This window comes from Grus americana, chromosome 1, assembly GCF_028858705.1.
Source record: "Grus americana isolate bGruAme1 chromosome 1, bGruAme1.mat, whole genome shotgun sequence".
NCBI lineage: Eukaryota > Metazoa > Chordata > Aves > Gruiformes > Gruidae > Grus > Grus americana.
This window is the reverse complement of record NC_072852.1, coordinates 174,362,893-174,386,909: the sequence shown is the minus strand read 5'-3', so window position 1 is coordinate 174,386,909 and position 24,017 is coordinate 174,362,893. Positions and strand designations below refer to the sequence as shown.

The 24,017-nt window shown below is 41.9% G+C and overlaps 1 protein-coding gene across 17 annotated transcripts in view; it reads right to left on the bottom strand.

Annotated features, from left to right (window-relative positions):
* The window catches only part of KLF12 (KLF transcription factor 12), a 264,264-nt gene that overhangs the window by 61,297 nt on the left and 178,950 nt on the right, over nt 1-24,017 (bottom strand). For 13 of the 17 annotated variants that reach the window (XM_054845509.1, XM_054845333.1, XM_054845161.1 and 10 more), the window contains 2 exons: nt 14,823-14,958; nt 2,201-2,260 (listed from right to left, as the gene is read on the bottom strand). In XM_054845509.1, the coding sequence (XP_054701484.1) occupies nt 2,201-2,260; nt 14,823-14,958 (196 nt within the window). The remainder of the gene's footprint in view (nt 1-2,200; nt 2,261-14,822; nt 14,959-24,017) is intronic. The other 4 variants (XM_054845684.1, XM_054844907.1, XM_054844984.1 and 1 more) reach the window with 1 other exon arrangement.

Here is a 24,017-nt window from a genome sequence, read left to right as displayed (position 1 = left end):
GTTATACAAAACTGAAAAAAAACCCCAACCAAAACTGGGCATGCGTGAAATTTCATTCAAATGAAATATATACACTCATGTAGCTGTATTTAATTGTACCAAATTCACTTCCGACAAGCAGTTACTGTTCCTAAACTGCAATAGCTCTGTACTCGAAGAAGCAAGAGCAGCTGTAACATACACTCCTAGCAGTGTGAGCAGTTTTAAGTGCGCCATAAGAATTCATATTTTCCAATGATATACTGACTTAAATATTCATCTCATTGGTCTCATTTACACCTTTCACTCTACAGATAGGTCCACATGGCCTAAACAAGGTTTGACAGATGTGACTTTCTTGAACAATTTGGTCCTTTATTTTAAGAAGACACAGATGACACTGTATCTCTCTTCCAAGTTTCTGGTTTTATTAGCAGCTATTTGGCTCACCAAAATATTACATTTCAGTCTCATCTCACTCCAGTCAGAGACAATAAACATTCAATGGTTTAGAAGTGGTACATGAAATGACTTATGCCATCTTCATCTACATCTAACTATGCATGTTATTCAGGGGGCCTCATTAGTAGGATCTCATACTCATTGTTATGGAATGTGTAAAATCTACGTATAAATTCATGAGCAATTTTTTGGGCAAAATATTGACAACATAAAAAAATTAGCAAAAAATTGACAACATAAGCCTCTGGCATGAAAATGCTTCCTGTAGAATAGAAGCAAATATAATTGGTGATTATATCAGTTATTATTGCTAATTTTGACTAAAGGAGCCTGTATCCAAAACTGTCTCTAACATATAAATTTATTTTATAAACAAAACATTTTGCTCTTCAGAATAATTTCTGAAGTTGCACCAATAATTTCAACCAGATCAAAGAAAATCCTAATGATTTTTTTAAAACAAACATATCTTCTCAATGCATAAAATTCTCAAATTCTGTTAATAATGTTACATATTTGTACCCAAGGAAACTTTAAAAGCTTAGTACGAGCTTTAACAGAGAAGTTGCTACTGCTGTTGCTGCTGCTTTGAAAATGTTTGATTAATAAGATCCTGCAAATTTTTAATATAAATACATTAGTTGTAATGCAATTAACTGCAAATTGGAGATAGGACTAGATTTGAGGAATGGTTTCTGTATTTGACTACTCATTAGCAATTTGAAAGTGTAATTACTCTTAAATATGCCGTCTTCTTAATTTTATTATGAAGCTTGGATCTACTTATAAATGTGAAGAATTAGATTTATTCTGCAACTTAGTTGCTTGTACTGAATGTGTGAAGTTGTTTTTCCTGTACTCTATAGACAGAAGGCCTATGGATTACTAAAGCAAATAAAGCAGTGAGTTGATGGGTTTACACTTGTCACACGATGAACACTACTCCAAAGGAATATTTTTGGGGGCCCACAAAACAAACAAAATAAGCGGGGAGGACAAACAAGCAAGCAAGCACACTGAGAGTGGACTTTTCATCGCACTCTATTTTAAAACCCAATAAAACCACAGCAACAAATCCAACAAAACCAGGAATCCTATCAGTGTTGGTACCTCCCTTCTGTCACATGACATCATTTCTACTTGGCAAGTGAGGTGAACCTGAGGCACCTTACAGCATCACAACACTCGCTGAAACCTCCCAGTCCACCTCCCACTGGACTTGCATATAAACTCTGCACTCTAAAGCAGGGCATATACTATGTGCATTATACAGTAAGGTTTGAAAATTTTGGCCTCCTTGAAAAAAAAAAAAAGCAAGGAGACATTTGCAAATACCTCTTCCTACATTTTATAGCTTTGCTTATCAATTATTTCATGGTAACTGGCAATGACCCATTATACCATAAGCTATGTTGATTCACATTAACTTTGTGTAAAAGGATGTATTACTGAGTTTCAGTAGACTATTTTGGACATTTTTAAGTGCATTATCAAACATTAGACAGGATTTTTTTTTTCTATTCTCGTATGTTAGTCATTGGGATTTGGAAAAAAAATTTGCAGCTTTCCCATGATGCACACCACTACCCTCCCAGCCTCCAAACAGAAAAAGCAATACCAAAAATCAACTTTGGACCTTGCCCAGCCCCGCGTATTCCCCAGCCATGACATAAAGAGGGAAAGAAAGCTGAAAAGCACTGCTACTAGACTTTGTCAATAAAACAGAACATTATATAATACACAATAAAATGCTTCATACCTGGAGTTGAAAAAACGTAAAGGGTTAACAGCTGACCTGGCACAGCCCCACATGCTCTCTCTGGAAATTGAACACAGACAATTAGGAATTTTAAGTTACCCCAAACAATTGCAGGGGACTTAGACAAGCTTGAGGAACACTTACTGCTAAGTAAGCACATAGCCTCAGTGTGGAAGGGACTTTAGGATTTTCCCATTCGCCTAAAACTTCTTAAACTGAAATTGCTCTATAGAGGTCCTAACTAATGCTAAGCAAGTCATTAGGAGCTCTGCCATTAATTTGCATGGGAACAGAGTCAAAGCTTGAAGGCCCAGGTGTCACTTACCAGTAATTCTGGGTCATGGTGAATCATTATTTTCTTATTAAAAAATAATCAGTGACCAAGAAGAAAACATTAACAAGTATCTAGAGCAGGCAGACATTGCACGAAGAAGAAATAGAGGCTAGAGTAAACGACCACTCCCAGAATTCTGCTGCTTAAGTAGTATTATTCCCAACACATCACTGAAAAACCTAGCCTTTAACACTTTTTACTTAAAACTGAGACTCCAGGGAAAACAGATAATCTTCTAGAGTATTATTTAGAGTACTGAACAACACAAATATATGACACAACTGTATAAACTCCTATGCTGGGATTTGGACTACATGGAATGCTCCTTTTCACTGACAAATTCTGATCTACTGCATGTGCTCAAACAAGAAGTATCATACAGCTGGCTTTTGGAAACAGGTCCACCACGTTAAAAAAAAAAAAAAAAAAAAAGAAAAACTTTGTAGAAAGCCAAGTCCATGAATAACCCCCTTCAGTCCTTCTCTCTGTGGTTTAGACTTCAAATGTACCATGAAATTAGTCTGAGGCCAACGCCCAAGAATCTAGCAAAAATATTAGAATAATAACATGAATCATAAAAATGTTCTAGGCACACTAGCAGTTGAATGCATTTGCACTGGAAACATTTTGGATCCTTCTTAATGCTCAATTAAAATGGCCAGGTTGGCATAATAATTGTTGAACGTGAAAAGGACATTTTCAAAGCAACTTGTCTTGATTTATATAATTGCACTTTCCATTGGCCCTTGGAAACCTACAAATAATATATTTTTCCCAAGACTTTGCACTGCATCTTTTGAACCTCTCACATTCCCTTGCTTCAAGTGTACAGTATTTGTCTTCTTTACTGCTTGCTTGCTTTTGACATTTGTTAAATGTTAAATTTCTGTTAATGACAGAAATCTGCTATCAAGATGACAAAATGATGTAAAGAATTTTCACAGCAGAGTCTAAGTTATTAGCTCTATCATAGCCTGACACTGTTTTTTTCCACCCTCTTTTTCCAGTCTCCGTGTAGAGTTGCTTCCTTCTTCAGAAACATACCCCGGGTGTCTGTCCCATCGTATCACTAGGTACAAATTTTATTTCACAGTTGAGTCAGTAGTTAATCAAAGGGCACTGGGACAAAATCTCCCCTACCCCATTAGCCCTCAACGGAAATCAACATGCACTGGAAACACGGCAACTGGAAAACATAACATTGACCATTCTCTCGCATGTCAATTAATTTATAATCATCTCTGTGTCTTATTGGAAAAATATTTATTCCTAAAGCTGGTAAGAACAGCAATACATTACCCAGAAATCATGACTCTAAATTTTGTACACTTCTTTTCATAAAGGTCCCTTTTTAGCAGCAAAGCCATAGGGCAAGCAAAAATACAGTTGGTGAGGATGATAAGTATTTTTGCATGCTGAATTTTTGTCAGTGGGAAATTTAGCAGACAACTAAAACTCTGATTAGAGCCTACAGTATCCAGGCACTGAAGCGAAAGACACCCAGACATCCCCCAACCAACTGCATAGACACCTACCTAAAACTTACTATGTTCTTCCCTGTTTGGCCTGAAAGCCAAATGGCTGTGGCCTCTCACCCAGCCTCCGCTCTGATCCAAAAACTGTAGGGAGAAATGCCCAACTCTTGCCTCTGGGGCTTGAACCTTATCTGTGCTATGAAAATGACTAAAATGCACCTGACAACATGGATTTAGCATAAAAGGGATCTGTAATAGTCACTTCCCAATCCAAAATATAAGTGTAGGAGGAAAAAGAAGAGGAAAAAGACGTTGTAGGACCACTCCTGGATGTCTTTTGCATCCTAGCCTTGCGTTCCACAATTGGCAAATTAGGTATCTATCTGGCTTCCTGAGTGAGTGCTCTAACCACTAGGTTTTTATGCCAGACGTGGGTGGCTGCACCACTGCTGCTGCTGGCCATCACATTTTTAAACAGAGTCAAGGCTAGTAGGAAGAGGACAGCATGATCTGGGTTTTAAACCAGGTAGAAATAGGGTAAACTCAGAACAAAGTCTTTGATCTCTTATTTTCCACAATGGGAAGCTGGGAACATAAGCCGGTTTTGCTTGGGTTTTTTCGCAAACTGTATTTTAATGCACAACTACAGGTCAGAAGCCCAAGCTCCAAAGAGAGCAGAGATGACTCACAGCCAAGTACCCAGCAGGTAAGTGGAGCCAGCTCTAGGAAGCTGGTTGCCCTGCCCATTTCACTTCAGCGTTTAACTTTGTGTTGACTATATTATGGGATTGTTGATGACTTGTGTAGGTACTCTGAAACACTGCTGGACGGAATCATCTATTTTATAACCTCACAATGCCTCCACCAGACCCCCCCAAAGTAAGCAATCTGCATCTCATCTCAAGTGCCCGTACCTGCAGTATTTCACGCATGCTGCAAGCATACAGGGACAGCGGTACCTCTGTGCCATGCAGTATATTGACAAGGATCTACCTGTTACAGAACTGCATATATTTGGTAGTTCCTCTCAAGCAAGAGGAAAAACACATTTTATTTTGACTATGCCTCAGTAATGGCTAAGAATCTCAGAAATTATGTGGTGATATGGACAGTAAGTAGTTTGGAAGTGGAAATATTGTGTGCAAAGGGAATCAACCTGTTCAGCTGAGTAAATAATTTTCAGCAAATAATTTACTATACAGCATTATCCTGTTACTCTGCTTTTGAAACTTTTATGACTGAGATTTCAGTCCTTATTCCAGTGACTCCTCTGAACTTATTTATAAATGGTTTGACTGTTTGGCCCTGATAAGCAACTGATCACAGAGACAGCAATGGCCATCAGTTCTTATGAGAAACACCAGGGTGACTTCTATGTGAAGCTATCTGTCTATCTGACAGCACTGTGTGTCCCTGATTTAGCATGCAGTATCCCAGCCCTACGCTAAATATCATATTTTTAATGCAAATAATTGAGGGAGATATTTTGACAAGATTGAGACTCCTGCAGACTTTGAATGAATATATAAATGCAAGTTTTTCTTTTCGTGCCTGCTGGCAGATTCTGTTCATTTCCAGGTTATTTCATTTTTCAGGCTTTGTTTGCAATGCTGGAGATTTCCACAAGCAGCAGATACTATAGTCAGGCCTTAGGATGAGTACTTTTTAGGGCAGCCTCTGACCTCGGTGCCTGCCAGCCTGCTCCATACTGCCTGAGCTTAGTGATACATGCTACGCAAGAGTGGTTTGGCCTTCTGCTGCCTTCTCTGATCCACCTCAGTTTCTTCCTTATTTTCTGCCTGCCTCAGTTTTCATATTTCCTTGCACCGCTGTATCCTGTAGCAACTCAGTATATCCCAGAAGGGTCAAAAAATAAAAACATGACCCAAAACTTCATTCTTGACACATCTTTTGTTTGTCATGGTTATAAGGGTGAAGGTGCTCGGCTTGACTCTGAAACCTGTGACTATCATTAATTCTGACACACCTCAGGATTAGATGCTATTATCTCAGCCGTTGCATTGCTTTACTCCTTGTTTCAGCCTTCAATTCCTTTCATTCTGGCTAGAGTAACTTCATACGTGTAGTGGCTTTAAGCTCCAATTATCCTTTTCTTGATGCATCCAAAATAGTAACACTCATGTCCTCAGTCACATACACATGGAGAACGACACCTCCTTGGCACACGAGCTCAGCACAAAAAACTCTTCCATATCCATCACCCAGGAGCTTCCTTTCACTCCTCTTTATCTCCAGCCTAAAAAAAACTTGCTGTGAGAAATGAGGTTGCAGTGGAGTCACTACTAGTGAAAGAGGATTGAGCTAATAAAGGGGAAAACCTAGCACAATCTTTTCCCATTGTGCAGGAAAAAGGAAAATGGCAGAAAAATGTGATTTTTTGTTGTTTTTTTTTTAAAGATCCCTGTATTCACACGTTTACTCAATTATGCCTTGGTAAACAGTGTTCCCCTCTTAACAGTGTCCTCCTTTGCATGCAGTTTTCATACCTGTGACCTACACAACTTATTTTGTGGTTTTGCATGCATTGATCTGAACACTCAGGAAACATTTTTCCATAAATCAGTATAAGCACTGCTATTAAGATTTAATTGTGCTGCATGTTTGTCTGTCACAAAATCACAGGAACTGCCTTATGGAAAAGGAAAGATAAAAACTTATCTGATCTAGATAATGAAAAAAGAAGTAATTTTGGCTCAAGTGACAGCAGAGGACAATGCTCTTTCTTTTTCTTATCAGCAACTCAAGGTAGCAGTTCACTGAGGTAGTTTTATTGTGGCTTTTTCTGGCAGTGTTCTGCTATCTAATCCGCACTGATGAGTATTTGCTACAGCTCTGAATTTCTTAATGCACACAGCTCTGCCTCTGCTTTCTGTGCTGATTTAGAAAGAAAAAACAGAAAATGCTGAATAACGAATCACTGGGGAAACAGCTGCCAAATAGGTGTACAAACTGCTAACTGGGTAACAGTAATGCATAATGCTATTTGTAATTCATTCTTCGGTGTCATGCTCTTCAAGCAATTACACAACGCCTGCCTCCCTATCAATAAAATGCATTTCACATATCTAACCACTAATGACTCGAGCTTCACTGTCCTCTGGAGCAACACACTGTAGTGGGTTAAGCATGGCACTAGAAGGCACACGTTCCTCATCGGAGTTCATCCTCTGCTTTGCTGCATGGCCTTGAGCAAGTCACTAACCTGCGGATAATTATAATATTTGAACACACAGGGGACCTGTGCAATTTAATTAGTTAATGTTTGCAAAGCACTCCAAAGATAAAAAGTGCTATATGAATTATAATCATACGGTATTGTTTTGGTGAATTTTTTTCCAACGCACATTTGTGTAAACATGTTTGGTAATGTAAAATCCTAATAATGGCAAAGTTTGATAACTACCTTGAAATGATTGGCACTTCTTAAACTAAAATTTAAATTCATTAACAAATTTAATCCATTTTTGAGAAGACAATTATGTAAGACAATTCAATATAGACACTGAACTGAAGCTGGGAAACAAGATCTTTGAAAGTCTGCCTGTGATGGATAGAAGTAACTAAAGAGACACACAGAAAGGTATCTATGAACCCATACATGTTACAAATACCTCTCTTGCTGCACCACATTGGTCCCCAAAATAGCCTAAGCGGTGAGTTACGTTTTTTCTTTTTAGCATCCAGACTTCTGCTATGGTTTCAGGGTTAATCATTAGACCCAATTAAGTTAAATGGTAAAACTCCTCTGGACTTCAACAGAACCAGGATTCCTTGGTTCTTCCAACTCATTATGCACTTAATTTAAATATTTCTCTTAAAAGGAAAATATTACTCCCAGCAATGGTGTGGTAAAATATGTGTTGAAGAGCAATGTCTAGCACTTCAATGTGATTCAAGAGAAGAGAACAGACATCCTAATGGCAATATGTCCTTGCTCTAGATTCATCTACTCAACAGTCATGGTAACTTACTGTTACAGGGGAGATGATAGGAAAACACAGTTTTGTGCAGACCAAGCTAAAAGCACTTTTGTTTTCAAATTAGCTTTCTTCAGGGACCAATTTGACAATATCCCTATCTCCTAATACACTGTCATTTAAGCAATACCGTCCTTTCAAAGAAGGCAGTGATATCAATTTCTTTGTAGAAGCTGCTTTTGATTTACAGTTTCCATCCACTTGGCCCTTGCTCCTAATGATTGCTGGCTGATGGGATATCTGTTATCCTGGCAAAAGGTTCTGGAACATATACCGGCATATTTCCACACAAAAAATCCTAAAATCTCTGTGCATGCAGAGAATGGCATCCTTCGATTTTATTGCCCAACCTGTCAAGTTATTACACTTTTTTTTCCCAAATGTTGCATATGCAAAAAGAAAAAAAAAGAAAAAGAAAAAAGAAAAAAAGATGAAAAGAACCTTTTTAGAATAGTATAGGTCCATTTGGACTACTGAAACCAAAGTCTCACAGTTAGTGCCTAAAGAGCAATTCCCAAAGGTATGTAGGGCTTTCACGCTCTTGCAGTAGAAGTCCTTAGTACAGCTTTAGGCACATTCATTTTTATATACAGAGGATTCTGAGAATCCAAATTCTACTAGAAGAAAGTTTGTAAAGAGCCATATAAATACATTGTAGAAGAAGTTTGTAGTTCTTTAGAGTTATCTGAACCACATGTCAGTAGGATAAATTACATCTATAATAGTTGCATAGGCTCAAAGTTTACATACACTGGTTCAGTTTCCTCTTGAGTCACAGACTTCCAGCATGGCCTTAGAAAATCACCTAGATGGGGATTCCTCATGTATAACTTCAGCAATGTTAAGTTTCATCACTCTCCCTAACCCATTTGTCCAGGCTCCTTTATACACCACTGGGGAAGGCAGGCACCTCCGAAAGGTAGATGATCACAACTGATGAGATGATCAGACCTAGAAGTATGCACATCTCTCCACTGAGGAAATCCAAAATACTTGAGTCTAACTTTTAGATAGATTGTGAGAGATGAACCTTGCTGCAAGGGTATGTCCAAACCAGACAGTCCTGTACTGCCCAGAGGTTCCCTAAGCTAGCTGAGACACAGCACACCCCTGCCAGCTCGATGGTACCCTTGGGTCATTAGCCAACTTCTGATCCAGCAATACTTTTCACTACAGAAACCTCTTCTTTTCTGCCACAGGATACATATCTGAGATTGCTGACAAGAAATAAACCAAAACTAGAACAGAAACATCCCTGAAATAATGACACGGTGGGAGCATTAAGCATAATATGAATGACTGACTGCCTTATAGGGCTCTACGTCACCAGCGTCTTTCACTTATGTAGCTGCATATACACTTCTCTCCCTATTAATGTTTAATAAGCCTGTTCAGTTTGTAGAGTGACTCTGGAGGAGGCTGAGGAGAAGCCCCACTGCGTAGCAGCCTGTTGGGAGCTGGACGCTCATGGGCAGTTCTGCTTTCTGAGCATGGGGTCCAATTTCTCTCCAGAAGCTTTCCAGCAACCAATCTTCTGCTCTAAAGCCTTACTGCAATGGAAAAACACATCCCTGACTTGGGAAATCTTCAGGAGAAAAGTAAAAATGGAATGGATGTATTCCCATGATTTTGCTTTAGACAAATTAACATTCTCTAGTAAAAAAAATGCTTTATTGTGAAATTCTGAACCAGAATTCTCCATCTGTAAAATGATCATCCAATTGTGTGCCAGTTTTAAAATGAGCATTTGTTCACAGAGGGCGGATGTACCAGCAGAGAGAGAAGCAAAGTTCACACAAGTACTGCCAAAACACTCTTGCTTATGTTTCTTGGAGACTCAGGACAAAGTATTTTGTCTGTAACTAGAAGAAAAACTGAGGTGAAAGCTCCCTATAACGAATAGCACAATGGTAGTAATGATTAGAGCTGAAAGAGGAAAACAGACAATATCCATGTAGAAAATGAATAGCTGATGGGAACACAGTTATAAACCTCAAAAGAGAGAAAAATCAACCACAGAAGTTGATTTACATTAAAGAAGAGGAGGAAGAAAAAAAGAGATCTAAGGAGAAAAATTCAGACTTGAAAAATACATACCAATTTAAGAATACATTGGTACTGTGGCTATGCTGTCTGTCTGCTGTGGAATTTCTTTTTCGCTAGTGCAATATCCAAAACTATCTTCCACTGTACTGCAGTAATAAAACCCAGCAGAATTTAAAAATAAAGTAAGATGATCACATTAGCATCAATATATCAATCACATAACATAGCCAAAGAGAATAGGGAGGGAGGGGTAGGGTCAAAGCCCCTAATCTTATTTTCATAAAAGCACTCACCGGGACCCAGCTCAGCCCAAAGAAGAGTTCACGCTAAAGGTCACCACGGTCACATCCAAACAACAAATCATATTTCTATGAATTAACTGCAGCTATAACTACAAGTAGTCAGGACTTCCTCTCTGAATTTTCTGTCTCTCCATTACCCCAGAAAAACAAGAAGCTACCTTAAACATCATTTTGTATACACAATCGATCTTCTCCTTGACATTTGAAAGAAAAAATGGTTTCGTCAAAGGGGTTCCCTCTGCCTACAACCCCTAAAGAGAAAAAAGTCAAGAGAGAGAAGGGGGAATTTCTGGATCTTTGGATTTTACCGATACACTGACCAAAAGTTCATGCTAAAAATCACCCTCTGCCTCTCCTTCTTCTGCCCTCAGCCTCTGCAAGTCGGAGATCTTATGTTGTGCATGTTGAGGGAAAGAGAGCTACGTGCTGTAAAATAATGTATTTTACTGCGCAAGTGTGAGGGAAAGGAGGAGATGAATGCCCTGTTCAGGGTTTGCATTACTATGTACCACGGAGATGGCTCCTGAGCCCTGCTGCATCAGGGCTGCCTAGGGATGGAAGGGCTGCCAGGCTGAGGGAACAGCACGCTGCCTCCGATGGGGACTCTTAAAAAGTTTTACTGGTCTTCTAGGGCTTGATTAATGCCTTCTTTTCTCTTAGCTTCAGAAAGATTTCTAGAGCATATCTGAGATTTGACCCTGAATATATGATGCTATTCTTGCTGTGTAATAAGCATCAGTGGTGTCAGGCATATAGAGGCAAATCTGCTCTTTGTTAGAGAGCTACACGTCAAAATGAGTTTGTAAAACATGCTACAAAAAGGATGAAATGCTGCTTACAATGCAAAGCCCACTGAAATCTACATATTGCTGCAATATTTATTATCAGCCAGAGCATATTATCTGAGATTAATATATTATTCTTAGTTCATATTATGGTAAGGCATAGCAACTGCCATAAAGCTGCACTGTCACATAAAGAAATTTCACCAAAGTACCCTGCTTGAAATAATGACTTTGTTTATCTATAACTTTACATTATTGATTGGGTTTGCTCAACTGAAGAAAAACTATGAAGTCATTCTAAACAACTACTGAGAAGTCTGGAAGCTCAGCCAATATAAAGCTAGCAGCAAGAAGGCAATTTCCCTGATAAAAAATAGTCATACTTGGTTATTTTATAAATATGCAACCAAATTACATTCTGTTTAAGTAAATAAGAACTAATGCCAAACATGTGGCTTTTAGTGTCTGATTGTCACAATTTTTAATGGTAAGAATTTTTTTCTTCTAAGACTATAGTGAACCTGAAACAAAGCAGCAACACAGACAGATGCCTTCCAATTTTAGAGGACATGAAAAGCAAAGCTTTCATATAGACATTCCAAACTGTCCTGGGACCCAGCCACATAAGGGTAATTTCCAAGACAATAAGCTTAAAAATGGCTCTATTAAACCAACAGTTCCTCCCCAAACACTGACTAGTTGATTTCCTCTAGCTCGTTGTTAAAACCTTGGCATTGCTAACCCCACCTGGCAGATTTAGATCCAAGGGAAGATGCTGGAGCACTCGGTATTGTCCTGTCACTCCCAACTTCTGGCACACTGACTCCCCGGTCAGGCGCCATGGATTGCCTTACCCTCACCTCACACCAGAGATCTGCAGTGCTGACACGTGTGTCCCAGGCAGCTGCCTGCGCTGCCTGCAGCCAATGGAGAGGAACGGGTGCTCGTGGGCTTGACTCACTCTCTCTCCCCCTAAATTAGACAGCTAGAAGAGGTCAAAAGAATTACTGCCTGGACATGCCAACTGCTATCCGGTCCATATGCAGGGAGGCAAGATAACGAGCTCGGATGCAGATACCTACATTGCAGATGTCTAACTAGGCAAGCACTCCCCCACAGCCCCACATTTTGTGTGAGAGGCTGCACAGGACCGACACAGAGCAAATACCCACCACAGGGCATTTAAAATCCATTTGCTCCTGGAGAATACGTGGCAATAGAGAAATATCTATATTTATAATCCTTATGCAGGATAATTTAAAACATGTCCGAAAAGCAACCAGGAAAAGGTCAACTGTTGTCTTGCACCTGGCCACCAGCATCTACAAACTAGGCTTGGTATGTTTTTTAACAAAGACAAGATTGCACAACAGCAATCTGGTACTGAAAGCAAGGATGCTGCCATCCCTCTGGAGATGCCATGCTGTACTTCCCAGACAGTATATGCAAGAATTTTTTTTTTGTTAACTGTATAACCATTCACAAGAAAGAGTTTACAAGCTCACTTAAGAAAGAACACACTCTGTGGGACAATCTTCTAGACTCTGAGGTCCAGCCTGCCTCACAGGCACTTAGCTTAGACCTACGCTTTACCGCCTTCTGAAGCAGTCTCTCTATGCATGCCCCTACGCTGCCTGGTTATTCAGCAGAACAGTAGGTTCCTTCTCACATCCTCAGAGGAAATTCCTGTCTACTAAGTTCAGATGCTGAAATTGAGCACACAGGATCTCCCTTTGGAAGGCTTCAAAGGCACTTTCCTCTCTGCAACAAGGGTATGTAGAATGCGGGCTTTTATTTTCAGTGGACTGCTTTGCTAAACATTTAATATTAAGGTACATGTTAGATGCCTAAATTCAGAATAGAGCCTGCCTGTAAGGCACTATATTATAGACCGAGAAAGAAACGGAGTGAGTGAAGTCAGTATAATGTGCTAACGTCTCTTTTCAGCTCAGCAGCTGTATGTGTGGTGTCTGTGACTGAGAATGAAGTAAAGACGACGACAAATTGCAGATCACAGTCAAATTAGATTTTCCTAATGGGGCTTTTGAAATAAACTAACAGATTACTGTTTAAATAAAACCTGTAACAAGGACGAGTTGGTGTTATATTATTAAATTTCTTAATTTAATTCTTAAGCTCCAGAGCCAGCCGAGTAATATTCAACACATTTACCTTCACAAACTGTGGAATGCATTGTGGAAAAGCTGAAAAACCTTTCCATGCTTTGGCCAATTCTCTAAGTGTTCAAGCAATATCAATCACAGAGAGCAGTATCTGCCTGCCAGTCATATATTAGAAGTATTTGCTAGACCCCAATGCTTCCTCTTTTCATTAATTAGACAGAATTATTTAGTGCAAAATGATGGGTTGTTTTATTTTGCTGGCTTGCTATGCGTGCTATAAACTGAGAAAAAAATACTTAGCACTTCAGGGCCTCGTGTTGTAACTAGCAAATTCAAATATGTGTGAGGCCTGTCTATCAAGCAACAGTGTCACTGGTGAAGAAACCTTCTCTTCATTTATCACCATCAGAAGGGGAGCATGCTAAATACAGTGTGAGAGCCAACGCTTTGCCTTGCCCCTCTCTGCTTAAGGGGAATATAGGTTTGAAAATCACAGTTACTGTACTTGACTAGAAGATGAATTACCAGATGTCTGGTGAAAACACAAAAAAAGTAGCTCCTCCTCAAACACAGCTTAGAAATATCAGTGCTTTTGGCTCTTGATGGCCAGGAAAACAAAGCAAAACATAAGTACTTTTAGATATCATGTGAAGACATTTTAAATGCATCTATAATAAATTATATAATAACAATGTCTTATGGCCTTTATTATATCCTTTCCTATTTAATAATGTCCAGAATGCCCGTATTTTGAACCTCTCCGATAAAGTAATGTGTTTTGTGGGTCTAGCACAGGCTTCAGTGCCTGGAGGCTCTAGTTCTATTTCCAGCTCTGCTTCAGACCTACAGGGTGACCTTTACACATAACCTCATTTTCCTCACCTATAAAATGGGGATATTAATACTTATTTACCTCACAGTTGGTTCCCTTCCAGCTGCTACAGTGACTGAGCAAGCTCATGCATCTACAGAATTGCTAATATTCATGATAAACTGTTTCTTTTTTTTTTTTTTCAAACAAGCAATACAGATATTAAATTAGGAACTCATTTGTCTGTCCAGTGAGTAAAAGTACACAGTAAAATAACAGCAATGGAAAAACTGTTCAAAGCCCCTCACTAATTTCCTTTCAATGACACTGTCCTTCAGGAGGAATGCAGGTAGTTCCTATCTGACAGCAACTAGAATGAACTTCTTGATGTTGCTTTCAGTCAAGAAAAAAATTCATGCTTTTTGAGTGAAAGTCTAACCCGGTCTCCCTTTGGCGAGGATATAAAAACACTGCAAGCTTTTCAAGTAAATAAAGGGGAAGAAATAATTTCAATTTGAAACTTCACCTAATAATGAGGGCAGGGAGAAAGAAAGGAAAAGAGAATCAGAGTGAGATGAGAGATACAGCCACCTCTTCCTAAAGAGAACAAAGCTACAAGGAAGAGATGCTGGCAGGTATGCCGGCCCACAGGTGAGGGGGCACCCTGCGGTGCCACCGAGGGCCAGTGCCTCCTCGGCCCAGGAGCGCCTCGCCAACACTCATCTCGCTCTGGGAATGTGATACTTACTCTTGTACTGCTCTGGCTATGGAGAGCGCTGTAGATCCAGTTTCATTAACGCTATCTAAGGTCACATTTGGCAGGTCGTCATCATCACTGTCACTTTTAATTTGTCTGGGAGATAGGCCTCGGGGGTCCATTTGTGCTGGAAAGAGACATATAATGGATTAATATGAGCGTGCTGAAATTAATCTCGTCCCAGAACAACATCAGGGCGCACAACACATCCACTGAGTTTCCCAAATCAGGTGACAGATTGGCAAAGTCACGTAGCGGTGCTACAGCGAGGCATAAGTGTTTCCAGTGGCATGCAGGTGTGCGAACACACACAGGCTACACCAATGCAGTTGGCGGACGTGAAACAAAACTGCACATATAATATCTGTCAACAACTCAGTTTACCCTCAAGTTACTTACTCTGCCTGTCTTCAGAAAGTGAAGAGAAAGGGCTACATCTGCTTTGTACAACACAACACACTCGAGAGTAAATTTTACAGCAAAATTTCAGGAGCAATCTTTGATTCTGAGTGTTCATCATTTGATACAAGGCTGGGACCTCACTCCAGTCAACTAAAATTTAGGCATCTGAAAAAAACCCGGTTGTCCTGATTTCTGACTCAATTCAACACCAGTGTCAAACTCTGAAGGAGCCTTCCCTTCACATTACGCATCGCAAAGCCGCTGCAGGTAACTTCACATCGGCAACTAATCTTCAGGTGGACGGATGTTGGGTAGGCTTAGTCAGATTTGTTTGAAAAGTCACATAGTCTCAGGTCTTACGAACATCTGAAGATCAAGAATTGCAGGATTGTTTTGTCGCGCACAGCTTACAGTACCCATGCTGTATGGCAGTGGTGCAGGTGCCCCGGCGCTGGCAGCAGCGGGGGCTGCAGGGGCCTCTGTGAGGAGAGGCCAGGGCTGCCCCATGCCAGACACAGCCGGTTCCAGCTGGCTCCAACCCACCCACCACAGGGCACGGCTCAGCCCCACAGACAAGCAGTGGTATCCCAGGGAAAATGTGTTTTAAGTTAAGGGTAAAAAAATGCCACACAGGCAGAGCGAGGAAGAAAGTGTGGGAAACAGCCCTGCAGACACCAAGGTGAGAGGAAGGAGGGGAGGAGGTGCTCCACGGTGGAGCAGATTCCCATGCGCAGTGCAGCCCCCAGAGGAGACCACAGAGGAGCACGGTCTCCTGACGGGAACTGCCGCCCAGGGGGACCCACACTGGAGCAGGGGAGCAGTGTGAGCAGGAAGGAGCGGCAGAGAGGAGCTGCTACAGACTGACCCCAACCCCCATTCCCCGTCCCCCTGCAGTGAAGGGGGGGGGAGGCAGAGGAGCTGGGAATGAGGCAGTGAAGCTGAACCCTGGAAAAGGGGGTTGGGGGGGTGGTGGTTCTCACCATCCTAATCTACTTTAAATTAGCAATACATTAAATTAATTTTCCCCACATTGAGTTCATTTTGCCTGTGATGGTAAATGGCAAGTGATCTCTCTGTCTTTATCTCAACCTGTGAGCTCTTCCACATTATCTTCTCCTCTTATTCTGGTGAGGGGGAGTGCAAGAGCGGCTGGGTGGGCATCTGGCAGCTAGCCAAGATCAACCCACAAGTTACGCATTGTGCCAAAAGGAAAGAGAAAAGGAGAGGAAAGAGGAGAAGACGACAGAGGAAGGAGAAGAGGAAAGAGGAGAGGAAAGAGGAGAGCGGTAGGCTACCTGCCTTCCCTCTTATCCTGGCTCTTGCCCTCCAAAGGGAAGAAAGCATAACCCGCACATGGGCAGGGGGAGGAAACCAAGAGATGGGCATGGGGGGGCACTATGGGGCACAAGTGTGCCCTGGCTGGGATGGAGTTAATTATCCCCACAGCAGCCCCCACAGTGCTGTGCTGTGCGTTGGTAGCCAGCAAGGTGTTGATAACACACCGGTGTTGTGGCTGCTGCTGAGCTGTGCTGGCACAGCACCAAGGCTGTCTCTACAACATTTCTCCCCCCTCAGCAGTGGGCTGGGGGTGGGCAAGATTTTGGGAGGGGACACAGCCAGGACAGCTGACCAAAACTGACCAAAGGGATATTCCATACCGTATGACGTCTGCTCAGCAACAAAAGCTAAGAGAAAGGAGAAGGAAGGGGGAGCATTTGTTGTTATGATGACATTTGCCTTCTGGAACAACTGCTACTTGTACTGAAGCCGTGCTTCCCGGGAAGTGGCCGGACATTGCCTGCTGATGGGAAGTAGAGAATAAATCTTTTGTTTCCCTTTGCTTCCACACACAGCCTTTGCTTTTAGTAAACTGCCTTTATCCTGACCCACAAATTTTTGTCCATCTCATTTTCTACCTGCACCCACCCCCGCTGCTGAGGAAGGGATTGATAGAGTGGCTTTGGTGGGCACCTGGTGTCCAGCCACAGTCAACCCACCACACCTAGGATAGTTCCAAGAGGAACTGGGGATTGCTTGTGTCAGGGGACAGACCCAGAGACAAACTTCAGAGGTGATGTAGAGAAAGACCTTCTACCTCACTCATGAAATACCACATAGGATTAATAAGTGCTGAGATGCACCGAAAGCAGCTGAAGTAGAGAGAAAAAATGGGAGAGACGCCTGACTCGGCAAGGGAGGAGCAGGAAGGGGAAAGACAGGCAAAGAGATTTGTTTAAAAATGTGTTTATTTTGTTTGATCAGGTGAAATAGGGGAATCCAAGATTATTTATGTAAAGAGATAACTGCTGCAGTTTGTTAGCTTGTGCTCTCCTGTATTGCAGTGTCAGAGATAGGACACTTTCTGGGTCTTGTGACATGCTTTTCAAGGAAGGTAACTGTCATTCCTACTCAACCCCGGCTAACCACAGCCCTGGACAACAAGTATCACAGGCTCCCTTTAGAGATCATGACCAGTTCAGTAGGCCTACAGCTAGAGCGCAGCTCCTAAAGTCACAGTTAAATTACCATTTTGCCATGTTTCTTATGTTACTGTTCACTGACTTTAGAAAAGGGACTGAGTTACACTGAAAAATGGGACGGCTGTAGTTACTCCAGGAACTGTGCAGCCGTAACAGTAGCACTGATGGATAGCTGGGCTCTTGAAAAGAAAGCATTCCCCAAATGAGTGATGACTGGAGGGAAATAAATAATAATCTAAAACTTAAAGTTGCTTTTAAGAAGGAACAGTAGGGAACAAGGCAGAAGTAGCACTTCTTTCCAAATAGTTTTCTGGGGCTAAATCAGCTGACTAGATGGTTCCATTGCTCTTAAATCAAATAGATTTAGATTACCCCTAATGCCCAGGTACACATTGAATACCATCATGTGTAAGTCATAATTTTAAGAAGCACAGTCAGAATGGTGCTCATTCTACCTAAAACAATTAAATGTTTTGAACAGTTTCTAAGCTGCTGTATGTTTGTCTCATGCAGGTCGTTGTTCATTGTCAACAGTTGTGGCTTTGATAAGCAAAAGGTGTTTTCTCTACCATAGGTGAAGAAATAAGTCCAAATGTAGCCAGAATTATTGAGACATTTAAACTGTGCTAGTAGAAAGCTAGTAGAAGTTGTACTGTGCATCTGCAAATGCTTCCAGAAGGGGTTGTTGCATCACCTTACTGAACATATTTTAATAGTATTTTCATTATGAAATTCTGTAACATAAAAAAGTGCATCTTGTTACAAGTGAAGTGAATCTCGTTACAAGAAGTTGTATGTTTGTATCTGCCCAATATTTAAATGCCGGTGATGCTTTTGTGAAAGCTAATGTTTATAAATAAAATCGTATCAAAAAGCTATGTGATACTTTGTATTAACTGTGGCTTAATTTGACTTACACTGTAACAAAAGTTTTAAGTAGCTAGCTCAGAAAGTTTCTTAATATTTAAACCTAAGCCTAACTTGAAATCACGAAAATTGTTACATAATTTAGTCTGTAATAACAGTTATTATACACCAATTTTGATCACTTAAGCACGAATACACCTGTGTAAAAAGAGACAGTATGAATGTGTATGAAAAACCTTAGGTACTTTTGCTCCTTATAAGACACATTGTTTCATTATTATTGCAGATTGCCCACTCTTAAGATATTATTGAGACTCCTATTATATTTGGTGTTGGGTTTAGATAACCAGAGGAATGTGCTAGGATGAAAACTCTCATTTACCTTCTTTTTGTTTCTGCTTGACGAGGTAAATCCTACTCTGTACACTCCTGACAGAGCCACGAAGTTGCCAATGGGGTTGTGCTTTTGCACCCAGGGATAATTTGCCCCACCGGATGCCAGCGCTTGAGCACATCACGAAGCGCTGCGACGCGTGAGTGTGGTGAGAACAAAAGGTGAGGAACGGAAATGCATTGGTGGGCAAATTAATAGGCAGGCAATTCAAGGACATTTTTTGTTATATTCTTGCAGTGAACCTAACTAAAGATAATTAAATTAGAGAATAATCTAGGGGTTATTTCCTTAATTTTTTTAATGTCAGCCCACATATACATCCTTTTTTATCTCTCTCTCCATTCGTGATCTCTTTTCAGCTTGCAGACTTGGGTGGCTGAGGTGCTGGGGAGCCGAGGTGACTAACCAGGAGGCTGAACTTCACCCGCTGCCAGCTGGTGTAAACTGCCCTGTTTTCTCATCAGCATGGCTGCAGCTGCTGCAGGGAAAAAACAGCCTTTAAAGCTATTCTCCTCCCCCAAATGAGCCATGTGAATAACTAACTGGCCGAAAGCCTGACAGAAATCTCCTCCTCACCACTTACTACAGTGTGCAAACTACAGTACAGGATTTTTATACATTCAGAGTTCATGACTCCTACTTATGTCAACAGCTTTGACTTTCTCTTGGACATCTAAGAACAACTGTCTGACTGCTGGCACCAAGGTTTATAAATACCAGTGGCAGTTCATAAACACTGAATTAAGAGTAATCATTGGCCTAACAAACATCAAACTGGAAAGAATTAAGAGATGCAGGCAAGAGATAATTTAGCAAATGAGATGAAAAAGGTGGAGGACAAGTGAGTAATGGAGTGCAATTGGCAAGCAAGGTGGAGGAGAGCCCACAAAACATGCCAGTGCATTTTAACCTCCCTTCGTGCTGTACCTTGCTCTGGCAACCAAGCTTTTCCTTGAACTTAAGACCACGGGTTCAGAAGGGACCCAGCTGGGTCACTGAATCAAGTCCTCCCTATCACAAGCGGACACATTTAATTAATAAAGCTCAGGCCTTAAAAATGAGCTGGTTTTCTTGCCCTTGCTACTCCTCTTGAAAGGCAAGATTTCTCTGACAGAGCATCCAGTGGTTTTGTGAAGTGTGAATGAGGCTAAGGCGAGGCAAGCAAAAACAAACGAGTCAGAGACTGCTTTCGTGGGACAAAGGTGTCATTGAAAGAGTGCACAGGAGCTACAGAAGCAAGCTGTTAGCACTCCTCCCTGAAAAGACTGGTGAGCCAGGGGAATTATTTAAGAACGTCTGCGAGTGCTGAAGGCTGCAAGTGGCCACATCGCTTTCCATCCTTGTTAGCCTCAAGGAACAATGATCCTTTTTGCTAAAGAAAGTACAGATCATTGCTCTTGATGCACGTACACATATGCAATCACTTCTCAATGCCCCCTTTGCCAAACTGTACCAAAAAGGAGTTTCCCTTTGGGTGGTATGAGCGAATTCACTCTCTGCACTTGTTTTAAGGTAAGATGTGCAAATGGGTCTCACGCAAGGCACATACTAGCATGTAAATTCTCCAGAACTTGGACTACCGTCATTAATATTGTATCTGCTAACTGTCAGCTGCCAGTAGGAAAAAATCTGATCTGGATCAGATATAAGCTTGCTTCTATTTCTATCAAACTAAACAGTTTCTTGGCTTTAAAATTTATGCTGGCTGTAGGGGCCAGACAATACTTGATCCTGTTCCTCAGGACAAAATTTCCCCTTCTACAATGCTGGAACAGATCTAAACTTGCATAGCAACTTTCTAATGAGCACTGATTGAATTTGTGCTTTCTGACACACAGCTGTGTCATTTTTGACATGGTACAGGATTAGCCATGTCATGGAAGCAAAATCTCTGGGAAGGATCCAGCCTGCCAGCTGCTAAGAGCAGACAAACTCCTCGGGACAGGACACAGCCTCCATCTTCCCAGGGGAATAACCTGAGTAGAGGGGCATACCATCAGGGTATTTCTCTCCTCCACTTTCTAAATTTGTGCTCCTGTCTGCATTGGGGCATCTCTTGGGAAGTGGGGACACTATCACTAACATACTGATATCACCACTTAGCACAACCTGCTTTTTTTTTAATCCAGTCAAGTTGCCTGTGCATGAAAGGGATGAAAACTCATCCCGTCAGTAGGCTCACGAAGACCCACTAGAAGTAATTTCACATCTACACGCTATCTTTGATTTAAAGGCAAATCTGAACCCCTTGGGTTAAAAATGAATGAAATATTTAAGAGCAGGAGAAAACTAAGTAACCATCAGGAGTTTTGCCTGTCTTTATAGCTAAGCCACGTAGTATTAACTAATGCCAAAATGACTCATTATGAGATGATGCTTGCTGGTGTGAAAAAAGAGAGAGAAAATTTCAGCATCTTGAAATATTGAAGCCTCTGGCTCATTTTATCTTAAAACCTCAGTTTTCTGCATTAAGTTAACTTCTCTGCTAATAGCTTTATAAACACACATACATGCAGGCCTGCTGATACAACACAACATAATAAATACTGAATTAGGCTTAGCTGTTCTCTTAAAATAATTAAAAATCTATTTCTGCTTTTTGAAAGGATTTCCGAATTCAGAGACAGTTTGCTTTTGTTTCGCATATTAAACTCCCCATTCTGCTTTCTCTGAAGGATGCCTAATATTCAACCCACTAATCAAAATGATTGCTAATGGCAGGATTTCCAAGTGGCCCTGGCACCTGCCCACTGGACTTGCCAGCCACAAGCAGGGTTACACAGGTCTGCAGCAGGTAGAGTAATGCCAAGTCCTGCGCCAGGTGAGACGTCAGCCTGGGATGGTGGAGAGGTCCCTCTGGCCTCGCTAGTTCTGACCCACACCCGGGTGACGTGTTCGCTCTCGCAAACATAGTCACGGGTTTTTATTGCAATGGAAGTTTAAATTACACAGAAACGTGCAGTACCTCAAATAAGCCAGAAAGAGTCATGTTTGCTGTTGCCAAACATCTGTCTTAGAAACTCCTCTCCAGTTGCTTCCTGTGCGTGCTGGCATGCAGCAGGTAAAAGAAGATCCTCCTCTAGCTGTAAGCAATAGTTGCTTTGCACTTACCTCCATTAGGAATGGAAAACAAAGTACTACCCCACACCCAAAATTAACATTTACCAGGATCTCATTAGTCCTGCTGTTACACAGGTATGTGTCCCTGTGTCTGCACAGTATGAAGGACTGAAGTAACAAAGCAACATTTGCTGCCAAACTCCTAGAAGGATGGTCTTGGAAAATACAGTTAAGAAAATTATATGGCACTCATGCTTTAGCACAATATGCTATTAATCTGCCAGCATCAGAAACACTGTGAAAGAAATAGTTTGAACCTAATAATAACGATTTGCACTTGCAGTGACCCCATGACCCAGCAGCACCTAACAGTATGCTTCCATCAGCCCTCATCCTCTCTCAGAGCCCTAGACCTGAGGAGCTGGGTGACACTGGGAGGGGGAAGGAAGAGCCTCTCACCTCCTGCCTTCAGGCACCTGTGTTGCAAATAGCACCACTCCAACCCTCCCATACAACCAGCAGAGGGAGATGGGTGCCTCCAGGGGTGCTGAGCCCACCCACCCCCATGGACTGCACGGGGAATTCAGGGGTGTGAGCACCACTCCCTCCTCTTGCTGGGTGCTGGGGCACCAGTGCTGGCAGAGGAAAGTGGCTCGGTGCCTCCTTGAGCCACTGCAGACCCACTCCTTGCTGGGAAGAGGAGGAGAGTAGCCTTTGCCATGCAATTCTGTCATGCCTTGGTTTTCTGGGAAAGGAGCAAAAGGGTCTGGGGGATATCAGTGAGTGCCTCAAGATGGGAGAACGGCAACAGCACTGCACGGCCTCGCTTGCTCCCGCTCTCTCCCTGCCTGCCACCTTTTGCTTAATGCCACAGAGGTACCTCGGTCCCCAGCAGCGACGCTGAAGAAAATGATCTTTGGCCTCAGGGTCCTAGTGGGCAAATCTGGAAGACAAGTAATTCACAGCGTGACAGAGTAATCATCATTAAAACCAATAATCTGCCAACAGTTATGCATACTGTAGAGTCTAAACCATAACTTTGGTGTCTATATTTGGCATATGGCATAGTTCAGTACCTGAACCAGATTGGAAGAAGCAAACTGCTGGCCAACAGTGACGACTTTGCTCTTTCTTAAACTGCCAATGTTTCAAATACCTCTGATAAATAAATGCATTCTGGTGGATCAAATGCCAGGTAGAAGGACCGGCTCATCTCCATCCTTCTCGGTTACTCTTGGAAAGTAGGTTTTACAACTGTGCAAGCCCAACCTCATGCTGTGGCTTGGTACTAAAGCAACTGAACGTCCCCCTTCTTGGCAGTTTTTTAGAGAAAAGGAGCCCATCCAGGATGGATTTCCCCAACAGGAGAACATCAAAGGAGAATGTCACAGAAACTGCTGTGCGTTTTTGATGGTGGAAGCAACACTTCTAGATGCAGATGTACAGGAGCTATTTGAAATTATGCCCTCAGAGATACACCCTTAAGTGTTATACTCAGGTTTACTTAACATATTTTAGGAAACTGAATCCTGGCTTTATGGACCTAACAAATGCACAGCAAGCAGCCCCGAGGAGAAGGACTTGAGGATATTGATCGATGAGAAGCTCAACATGAGCCGGCAGTGTGCGCTTGCAGCCCAGAAAGCCAACCGTGTCCTGGGCTGCATCAAAAGAGGTGTGACCAGCAGGTCGGGGGAGGTGATCCTGCCCCTCTACTCCGCTCTTGTGAGACCCCGCCTGGAGTACTGCGTCCAGCTCTGGAGCCCCCAGTACAAGAAAGACATGGAGCTGTTGGAGCGAGTCCAGAGACGGGCCACGAAGCTGATCAGAGGGCTGGAGCACCTCTCCTGTGAGGACAGGCTGAGAGAGTTGGGGTTGTTCAGCCTGGAGAAAAGGCGGCTCCGGGGAGATCTAATTGTGGCCTTCCAGTACCTGAAGGGGCCTACAGGAAAGCTGGAGAGGGACTGTTTATCAGGGAGTGTA